General features: G+C 39.3%; 1 protein-coding gene across 3 annotated transcripts; it reads left to right on the top strand.

The window, feature by feature from the left end:
* The first annotated feature begins 533 nt into the window (after window positions 1–533).
* Window positions 534–4,783, top strand: isl2b (ISL LIM homeobox 2b). Of its 3 annotated transcripts, none has more exons than XM_084682307.1 (6): window positions 534–665; window positions 1,126–1,315; window positions 1,828–2,090; window positions 3,033–3,316; window positions 3,652–3,819; window positions 4,070–4,783. In XM_084682307.1, exons 1-6 carry the CDS (start codon window positions 608–610, stop codon window positions 4,184–4,186), a joined length of 1,080 nt encoding a protein of 359 aa, XP_084538433.1. In that variant the 5' UTR covers window positions 534–607; the 3' UTR covers window positions 4,187–4,783. The 3 variants fall into 3 exon arrangements, with proteins under 3 accessions (XP_084538433.1, XP_084538431.1, XP_084538430.1); XM_084682305.1 differs by having other exon boundaries at window positions 3,030–3,316; XM_084682304.1 differs by having other exon boundaries at window positions 3,030–3,328.
* The last annotated feature ends 6,691 nt before the right edge of the window (window positions 4,784–11,474 follow it).

Raw genomic sequence — 11,474 nt, 5'->3', positions numbered from 1 at the left:
CTGAAATAATTAGCCTTATTAACCCCTTTGCAGTTTTGACCCACACGCTACATGAATGCACTTCTTATTTTCATCCAGTAGATGTCCTTATCCTCGAATAGATGGATTGACTAGGCTTCTACACCACATGGGGTGTCAAGTGTCAAGTCTAGCTATAGAAAACGAACTAAAATCAAGATTTTATACTAATGAGCCTGGAAATTGTAATTCGATCAAAAAAATATTTGTATACATTTTGAATAGACTGCTCCTCGAAGAGACAGGGGCTTTATAGAGGCCATAAACTACTATTCTAACAACAACAGATATCAATAATTAGTTTAAGTGAAAAAACCTACTGCCATGCTTTTCAATGACTGACAAAGCATTGCTTCAAGTCAAATTATAATTTTACATTTCGTGCACTTGAAATGTCAAGAGGCATGCATAGAATAGGCAGCAGGACGAATGGATGTCCAGTTTTACGTGTGACGTCAGAGCGCGTATGGGACACTGCAGACTCTTCCCCGTCCCACAGTCCGGGCTGAAGTTATCAGGCAGCGAGGCGCGGGCCAGTCAGCTTCTCACTACATTTCTGCAGCTTTTGCAATTCCCTCATCCTTCCTGTATGGTGGATATTATTTTCAACTCTTCTTTCTTGGGTGATATGGGGGATCATTCCAAAAGTAAGCTGTCCTTTTATAAATGTTTTACTGCATGGAAAGAATTGAGTAGCGTGAAGTAACATTTTTAGTATCGTTTTCTTTGCAGCCCATCTTATTTTAGGTACATTTCTGTATTTATATTAGGGTAATTGTGGAAAGGTAGGTTAAAATATATACATTTTCAATAGTATTGTAAAATATATATGTATCGCCTATATATGCCTATATCTATAAATCACAGATTTCGTCATCTTGTAAAATTTTTGGAAATTATTTGAAAATACAATAATTTTGAGCAGTGATGACTGTTGGCAAAATTGTTGGTGGCATAACACACTTGTGGTCTACCTTGCAACTATGCGAATCTGCAAGATTTTGAGCTGTTTGCTTAAGTTGGACTCTGTCAGATGGAGGCCTTGTTGTTTTCAAATGCTTAAAATTGGTAAGTACCTATATGCTTACAACAGCTGTTTTTCTGCAGAGAAGTCCGGATTCGCGATGTGTGTAGGCTGTGGAAGTCAGATACATGACCAGTACATACTGCGAGTCTCCCCGGACCTGGAGTGGCACGCAGCCTGCTTGAAGTGTGCTGAATGCAGCCAATACCTGGATGAGACATGCACTTGCTTCGTTCGGGACGGCAAGACTTACTGTAAAAGAGATTACGTAAGGTAGGATTGAAATTATTCACCTGTATTTGTGTTTGAGAGAGTAAACTCGAGTGGAGCCTAATGTAGGCCCATTTGCTTCAAAATATGAGATGCCCAAAATGTTAGCAGAGAGGCAACTGTGAGACCATAAAAACTCGTGGTGTCCTCTTGACTAACAAACAAAAACGCAACGAAGGTGTAGAGTAGTGTCAGATTTTTACATTTTGTATTTATATCCTGTTGACATACTATAATGTAGGCTAATAGCATATAATTTAAAGCTTCACAGGTCTAATGTAGGCTAGATTTATAATTTTTAATGCATATGATTGCAACAATGAGTGCATTTATTTATCTACCATTTATTACTGTAAAACCGAAATGTAAGTGATTTTCATTTTGACAAAGATGTTTAAGCCCTTTTTTTTTAGCATAGGCCTGCTTATTTTCTAGTCTAGTCCTAAACAAGGAAACTGCAATTATTAACTCAGTAACTCAGATACGATTGATTAATTTCTTGCTTTACTTTGCAGGTTGTTTGGGATAAAATGTGCAAAATGCAACCTTGGATTCAGCAGCAGCGATTTAGTGATGCGAGCTAGAGACAACGTGTATCACATCGAGTGTTTCCGATGTTCGGTGTGCAGCAGGCAGCTCTTACCGGGAGACGAGTTCTCTTTGCGGGACGAGGAACTTCTCTGCCGGGCTGATCATAGCTTGTTGATGGAACGGAGCTCCGCGGGAAGTCCTATAAGCCCTGGTCACATTCACTCAAGCAGATCACTGCATATGGCAGGTCAGTTATCGGCTGTACATCTAAAACAAAAGTCTGACTGGTTTCATACCATCGTTGATCATATTTTTTGAATTTCGAAAAAGGTTGCCAGAGATTATACAGGCCTTTTCACTATGTTCTAGTAGCTTAATATCTTAAGCCTATATGCTATATCCTGAATGTAAGCCTTATTCAAGTTGTGTGAAAAATTACACTGTACCCAACATTTAAATGCATTGAGTGCTGATAGGCTACTGATAGTTAGAATTGTTTTTATTTTTATAATTTGTTTACTAAACATGTTCCAAACAGAGTAGGGTAATAGGCCTATTATTTAGAAAATTAAATCAGAACCTATGATGGCTTCGAACCTGCTTCTCATGGTGGCGATATTATGGAGGGTCAACACTAATAACATTAGGTCATACGTGCTAATGTCAAAGAAGTATCGATCAATTTAATGTTTTTCTTGTATTCACTGCAGACGGACACAGCACAATGTTTTGTTGTAAAGAATAGTAGCTAATGCTAAATAGCTTACAAGTGATGCAAGTGACGTTTCATGCTTTTTGACGCATATAACAAGAATAGTCAAACTTTCAAAACTAATGACTTCAATTGTTATTGTGACCAGTTAAGCTAAACGCAAGAGAAAAAATAAGCATTTATGTAGGCTAGAAATGTAGGCCTAATTATAATAATAATAATTGTAATAGCCTAACATTAACAATAGACCAACTAGTAGTAGCCTTTTATTAATAATAATAATAACAACAGTGATATACATACAATAAATAACAAAGACAGGTCTAACAATGACAAAAAGTGGTCGACGTCTGGACTGTGCCTAACAAAACCCATAACATCAGACTTACAATAATCAAAGATTCCGTTCAGTGAACTTAAAAAGGGTGAGCATGTATTCTAATGTGGGCTTATTTTTATTGTGTTTCTTCTTAGCAGACCCTGTCACGGTTCGACAAGCACCTCATCGAAATCACGTCCATAAGCAATCAGAGAAAACGACGCGGGTTCGGACTGTTTTGAACGAGAAACAGCTTCACACGTTACGGACCTGCTACAACGCCAACCCGCGGCCTGATGCGTTAATGAAGGAGCAACTTGTGGAGATGACTGGCTTGAGCCCAAGAGTCATTCGAGTTTGGTTCCAAAATAAAAGATGCAAAGATAAAAAGAGATCAATCCTCATGAAGCAATTACAGCAACAGCACCACAGTGATAAGACTGTAAGCATCTTCGTAAGTTAATCTAGAAAACTTCTATTTTTACCCATTTTTACCCATTCATCTTCATTTCATTCAACTCATTTGGTGAATACTGTTCTCCATTTTGCTTACCATCAAGTGTCATCATGAGCAGCATCCCTCACCAAATGTAGCCTAAATTACTCACCACTATTACTAACTTACTAATCAAATAATAGGCTATAGTTTGTGCTCTATGTTCAGTCTCATGAGCACTCAATAATAAATATACGTCTTCAAAACAGAACAACAGAAAAGTAACAAAGCATATAATTATTCCATAACCACGTCATTCTGAATGTTTTCTGCTTTGTTAGAATCTACAAGGCCTCACAGGTACGCCTCTCGTTGCTGGGAGTCCAATAAGACATGACAACACAGTTCAAGGCAACCAAGTGGAGGTACAGACTTATCAGCCGCCCTGGAAAGCTCTGAGTGAATTCGCCTTGCAGAGTGACTTGGACCAGCCAGCCTTTCAACAATTGGTGAGAGTGAAATCAAGGATCGCGCATGCCCTAAATTACAGTGCAGTTCAAAAGCTTATTTCAATTCTCAAATCTCAAATCAGAGCCATCGATTCAAAGTTCCTGTCTTAATGTTAAAGTGTAGGCTACTTCTTTGCATCTTTGCTTTAAAGTGATGCCAGAGTTAGGATTGCCTGATTTTAATTATTACTTAATGAAATAATTTAAGACATCCACATTAAATTCACCCTGCGTAATTTATAACTTCCAGGTGTCATTCTCCGAATCTGGGTCATTAGGGAACTCTTCGGGCAGCGACGTGACTTCCCTGTCATCGCAACTACCTGACACTCCAAACAGCATGGTACCCAGTCCTGTCGATACGTGAAACCGGGCCTTGTGGTCTCTGTCCCAGGCCTAGCATGTTCCCGGTCCCCTGCATGTGACCAGCTCATCACAGCGTCCAAAATAAAAAGAGGAGCGTTTTGACATGGAGGACATGCAATATATTCCGAACATCACCTACGGCACTACGATGCGATGGAACTTCTCTGGACTACTGCGTATATTCAGTTCAAGTTTTTTGAGGATTCCATTTGACAAAAAGCAGACTTTTGTTGCATGAATTGAATTGGAGAGAAGATGGAAGATCTTGATGGATATACAAACCGACCTTCTTAATACTAAATTGGAGCCATTTGATGTTTAAACAGATGACAATTTTGCAATTCATTGTGATCAATATGTCTTGTTTCTTCAATATGTGATTTTGATACATTTATTTCGTTATCGAGTTCTGTGGCTCGTGTGTTTGTCTTAAGGAGCATGATGTCCCAAGATTATATCATACAGACCCTTGTTGTAAAATACTTTATCTTAATGGTCGGGGGTAGGCTATGTTGTTTGAAATTGTCGAACAAAAGTAAGTTATTGTTATTTATTGTCAGGACAACAATTCATAAGGAATTATTAACTGATCGAAATAAACAGCTAAATATACTGTATTGGATGTCTACATGAAACCTTTTGTAAACAACAATGGAGATGAATTGGGATGAATCTCAAAATGTCAACACATTAAGGTGGCCTACGTCGCTGTGTCTTGATGTGATGGCAATGTGGACCCATTCATCATCATTTATTATACAAATTCCGTTACCTAATCATATTTTTTCCTAAAGAAACAATTGCATTGTTATTTCAAGTTTATAATCGCATTTAAATGTTATAGGCCTAGCAGTAGCTTTATGACGCGAAACGTGTTTATTAAGAGGAAAGAATGGTTTCGTTAATTACATTTTCACTGATTGTTCATGACTGCAATATTGATCAATGCTTGCCGCATTACGAAGACCCAATTTAATTAATTAAGGGTCTCACTCTGGTTTTATTCGAAGTTGAATAAAACTTGACCAATACCTAAAACGAAATGTTGTCACAGAGCACCCAAGCTTCGCCCTTGGGACTTGTGAATGACACAATGATAATTTCTGCCTTGGAATATAATCTGTATAGGTTACAATAAAATTGTATCTGATGTAATAGGACTAGCCTATAACTAAATCAAACGTCTTCAGAAAAACGTCTGAGAATTAGACACCAAGGTAAAATACAAAACTGCATTAAAATAGTTGATGATTTACCTATGGATTGTAAAAAAAAGATCTACAGTTTGGTAACAAATTATCCTGACTAAATGTGGGTTATAGCCAATGGCTATTCGCTTTCTTAAGCCAAATATCTATGGTGATCACTCCAGTTGCACTGGTTAAGTCACAAGTCTAGACAGCCAACAGCAATCGGCGACCTCTTATCTACCCTTGGCATCATCTGCAAACTATGTATTGAATGAAGCCACAACAAACTAACTCTATTTGAAAGAAGGTAGCTGTAGGACAGGGCAGCTTGTAAACGCACTGCCTTTGGTTTATTTTCATTCCAGTAAGCTTTATTACTCAGATGGGCAGAAAAATTGACACAATAAACATAAAAATTACGTTTTACTGGAAAATATGTAATATCTTAATTAGCATCCATAAAAAGTGAATAACTAGGTTAATGTAAAAATTGCTACGTAAAAAAAACGACACAGGTCCTTTAAAATTATTATAAGCCAAGGCTATAGGCTCTGGAAGTATGATTTTTCTCACGATGTTTGTTTAGCCTATGACGCAACTGGGATGTCTTAAACAGAAGTCTATAATGACAACGGGTAGATAATAGATCTGTAATTGAGCTATTTCAGATGACAATGCATGCAGTTTGAGATAACACAAGATAGCCTAAGTGTTGAAGAAATAGGCTAGCAATGCAGTTGGCACAAGAATGCGTCGACTAATACGACCATCACGAAACCATTACAGATATATTTGTTATTATTCAGGAATTACTTAGAGATATTCTATTAATATGACGCCACATTTCCCTGAATCATCTTTAGAGAAATGACTGTGGTAGCCATAAAGCATAATTACATTGCGAGGAGTCCATTTAAATGCGTTAACATTATCAGAAGATTATTCTATCCAATCCCATTCACAATAAGGATAGGCTACATTTTCAGTAATCGAATTAGTTTAAGTCGAATAGGACACATTATTAAAATCGTATAATACCATCGCTGTTGCAATGTAAATGTTGTTTGTATTCTTTTTATTGTTATTAATTATCCCAATAATTTCGTTTACGCTGGTGAAAAGAACTAACTTGTATTTTGAAAGCCTCATAGTGATAAGCCATGACCTACAGTCACTTGATTGCACTCTTACAGAAATGTAGTTGGCCAGTGACTGAAGTGGGACAGGCTGGGAAGCAGCACAAGCTCGGTCGACTGGGCACTAAAGGCATCTGTTCTGAGATCAAGCAATGTTTATGTAGGTTCAGTTTATAGGATTTTTTTGACAAATAAGATAATGCAACTTGTGTTGATTTATCTCTTATCAGCTTTCTCAAGGGGTGTGTCCATTCATTCATTGTATCAAACCAGAACAAAAACAAACAGAGTTGATCCTTGCTCGCGGGACTCTCACACACACACACGCACACACCCACACACACACACACTAACACACACACACACACACACAAACACACACACACACACAGCGCGGGAAAGAAAATAAATTGAGTAATCCTAACCTGAAATACATCATTATGCAATAGGCTACATGCTGTTTAGAAACGCCTACTTTGAGGATTAAATAACCTACGGTTTGCGCGTGTATGACAGTCTGTCTAAGCATTTTTAGCTGAATTAATGTATGAATTAACTACGACTAAAAACAATTATACATGACTCATTCCAACCAGAAAGGATCAGCGTGTGGAGGAACTAATCGTAGTGCAACTGGACGCTACGTTGCACCATATCATAAATGTTTGAGCAGGACCAATTCCATACAAGGTGTGATGTAACACTTTAATTGGCGGACAATGTGTAATCGAATATCCGGTCCAGTTTGGACAGAGTCCAGTAAGCCATACTCGCCCCCATTCGTGGAGTGAATTGAATCTCCGTCAATGAAGCCCATCCAAACCTAGATAATCATATAGATGACTCTGACTCAAACTCAATGAAAAGGAGGGGATGTGCGGTTGGCGCCAGGTATATTAAAATGGAAATCTGCTTGACTTTGGCATTGACACATACAATAATTCAGGATTTGGTTCACAATAAATAATTTCCTCTAATTACTACCTCAAAGAAACTATGAAAATACCTAATACTTGTCCCGAATATCTTGATTTTTAATTTGCGACGTCTCTTATCGTCTATACAGTACTATGTGCTGCAGAAGTGTGGGAGAATGGCCACCAGCCGACCTGGGAGGACACGATGCAAGCCCGACCTCTCAAGGGAAAGATTCTGACAGCCTGAGGTAATGCTGTGGCTGGGGCCTATTCTATGAAAGAGACAGAAGTTGAGGGTTTAGAGCAAAGAGGGTGGGAGGAGAGAGGGAAAGAGGGAAAGAGAAGCATACACTGGAGAAGCAACAGTGTTTGGGAAACGGAGGGTCTCCATAGCTTACTATATGTCCAATTGAATTAAAAAGGCTGGTCATGGCCACAGCGAGACAGGAGATATGGTTTAGGAGAAAAGGTCTGAGGAAGCAATAAAACCCTTGCTCCTAGTTGTTCATTTATCCACACATTCAAAGACTTTTATACAATGCTTATTGAAAATGGTTGTTTAAATATTCACAATATACATTCAGATAATATTCACAGTATTGTTTTTACGTATATATATTCCATCGAAAAGTGTAGTAAAATCATATTTGGACTTCTCTGTAAACAAAAGTAAAAGATGTACAGTGTTTGCACTTTGTTTTCTCTATGTCTTGTCAGGTCTCTTAAATGGGAAATTTAAGGACCAATTTATCTTAGATCTGTAATGGCCAATTTAACTTACAGTGACAAGAATTTAATCATTCTACTCTTAGGTTACACAGATAATGAAAGGGCAGTGTCAACATCTCGGTGTAAGACTGGGGTACTTGTGTTCAATCGATCTGGAGAATGGAGGCTGCTTTTATGGGAAACTGACACCAGAAGTAAATATCCTCATACTGTCCTTTAAAAGCAGGGGGACCAGCAGTTCAAATCTTTAAGAGTTGTAAAACTGTACAAATAGTGCTTTTTTTTTTTTTTTTGCAATACCATTTTTTTGTGAAATTAGGGTAGCATGATTCAGTAAACAAATATTCCACTACCACCACTGTTTATATTACAGTATGGTTTGTAGGTTAGAAATACACATTATCCTTGTAATCATTAGAAATTGCGTCATTGTAATTCACTTTATTTATAGAATGTGTGCACACTGGCAGCTTCAGCAGTATCACAGTTTGAGGGAAACACCTCCATTTTCTCCCAGCTTACTGTGTGAAGCCTAAATATTCAACATCTTGATATCCTGCTATGTGTGACCTAAAGACAGAAAATGTTGCTGCAAGTATATGAGTCAAGATTCAGGTGAGCAGATGCAGATGCAGTATGTGTTGTGTGTGTGTTTGTGTGAGACAGTGAGAGTGACCGTGAGTTTGCAGAGTGCTGGGCTGGTGGCCAGACAGCAGGATCACCTGGAACACACACGGAGCACAGTCAGTCACTCGGGTCCCACTGCCGACAGTGTCAGAGCGCCGTAAATCACACCGCCCCACCCACACGTAAATCTACAGCAAAAACAACACACAAACGCCCATTAAGAGGAGAAATAAAGGTCAAAGCCACCCACTTAACAATTACTTGCTATAAAACACAGTGAAGGGTTACCTTTACTTCCACTTGTACGGAACTAAACTGTTATTATTGTGTTGGGAAACACAAGCACCTGTCATTGTAATGAAATGTCTCATTGAAGACAAGTCAGTCAGGGGTAGTGTCTGGAAGACTTTCTGGCATCCTTTGGGGTCAAAGTTATGTCAGTTGTCAAGACATGAACTGAGATTCTGAACCCTGATCAAAACGTAGAGTTGCACATTTCATATCACTGAATCTATACAATCAAATGTACAGTAGTTGTTGAACACTGTACAAGCATAGTGTAAACGAAACTAAATGACGCTTGAATATTGTGTTTGAATGTCTTTTATTGTCAGGTATCCATCAGAGGCTTGTATCTAGTCCCTACAGGCCAGTTCAGGAGTCAGGACAGCTGGGGAGAAAAGGGTCCGCCAACCGCGGTGACCCCTACTCCTGTGGCGTTCTCGCCACTTTAAGAAATGAAGCAATACCATTAATGGAACTCTCACTGGGCGACATCTTGCTCTAATTCACCAGGGTCCGTCCATCACACCATTATGGCGGGTCCAGCAATATTAAAATCCAATCACTCCCCGGCTAGTTTGATTAAATAGGGACAACAAAACAAAAGCATGGCTGTGACCCATTGTTGGCTCTCCCTAGAGACCAATGCAGGGCAGCGTAGGCCAGGGTAGGGCAGGGTGGGCCAGAGAGGGCTGTGCCTAACACTGTGGTCAGTATAGGGTCTGAAGGACTCCTTTGCATGTCACATCAGTAAATTGTATTTGGGAAAAGGCTGCATCACAGGTATAGACCGCAGGAGCCCAGCTCAAGACAAATTGAAACCAGGAGTCCAGGGTGAGGCTTCTCGACCACAGTGACATAAATTACTGGGATTTACAAGATTTTTAAAACACTTTTAACAATACCCCCTTTTAATGCGTTCTCTGTTTAATAATGCACTTTAGGGTTTAAGAGCATGATAAACAAACCAATAATTCACTTTTTTATCATCTGAGGGTGAAACCCTTCAGGACTATGTTCTACAGCAGCGTTCAAAGGGTCTCAGACATATCAAATGAAGGGCTGTCTGAAGATGTTTTGGACAACATTTAAGACAAAGCTGCTGACCTCTTCTCTCTCTTCAGTATAAGCACGCAACAGTTCATGCTCCTGGAAACCAGTAAATGTGGATTTCTGCCATTTGTATCCATCAAATACAGATGAACAAGAACTTCAGTCTTATGATGAGACTTATCAATGTGACTGCATTTTATTTTGTGATTTGAAATATCCAGATATTAGTTCTATGTTTGTGTCATCTATCACACCCCCCATTCAGGAATATGAAATTATACCAAAGTCCTGAATCATCTAAGGATGATGGAAAGGGAACTCTACCAACTCAGATATTGCTGACTAAAGAAAACACAGAATTCCTTCTGAAAGGAACCCAGGGAATGTTGTCTTCTTCTAAAAGTGAAACTGAAAAACTATTTTTGAGCATGTGTGATCTGGGTATCTTCAGAGTAGAAATTGCTTGTGTGTGAGAGTTTATGGGGCTCACAGAATGAATCAATGATTCGACTGGCTGCCAAGATGCTTAAAAGAGGACCTGGCAAGAGAGGCATTTCATAAATCCCTAAATAAAAACCTGGAAAATTAATCTTTCAGCAGGACATTTAACGTAATAATCTATGAAAAACATAGAACAACCGTTGTCCCTAAAGGATTGTGGCAATGCCAGCCTTGTAAATGTGAGCATTCAAGAGTTGCAGCACTTGGGACAACTGATGTCTGTGTAAAGGCGAGGGCCTGGAACCTGAAGGCACACACTAACCCATCACAAATCACTGGGCCATCTCATATAATCCTCCGCCAGCCAGTGCCGCAGCATCAAACATCTAAACAAATTGTCCTTCCTTAAGTGTGCGCTCCAGGGAAGACATAAAACAAGGCCAGCCAGCCAGAGCTGTGGCTAAAACAGCATCTCCCCCCCAACTCCCAGGCAGAGCAGAATAATGACTTTGCTCACAGCGTTCCAAACAGGCCCTCGGCACAGAACTGAACCATACCTCATTCACAGAGGTATCTCTCCAGACCCTGCGCTAATAAAAGGAATACAACAACCGTTTGAACCGATGAATCAGACCTCAATTACATGGGTACTCGTAAACGCCTCTGGCCCAACAGAGCTGCCCATCCTGAAGTACAAACAGCACTTTCAAACAGGGCTGTGTTTAGGTTATACAGCGTACCCTCACATAACACAAAGTTACTCAAAGAAAACAAAGAGTAAGTAAACTTAACTCTCTGAAACACAAACAAAGCAACAGACAACCTAGTTCAAAAGGGTTGATGGGCCCTCAACAGACCAGTTGGTTTTAGAGCTGATGTTCAATGACTGTGAACTAGGGTTTAGGGTGTTGCAG

The sequence above is a fragment of the Hypomesus nipponensis genome, chromosome 19 (assembly GCF_054491055.1).
Source record: "Hypomesus nipponensis isolate SF chromosome 19, ASM5449105v1, whole genome shotgun sequence".
Taxonomy (NCBI): Eukaryota; Metazoa; Chordata; class Actinopteri; order Osmeriformes; family Osmeridae; genus Hypomesus; species Hypomesus nipponensis.
The sequence above is the reverse complement of the archived record's forward strand: the minus strand, read 5'-3'. Positions and strand labels throughout refer to the sequence as shown.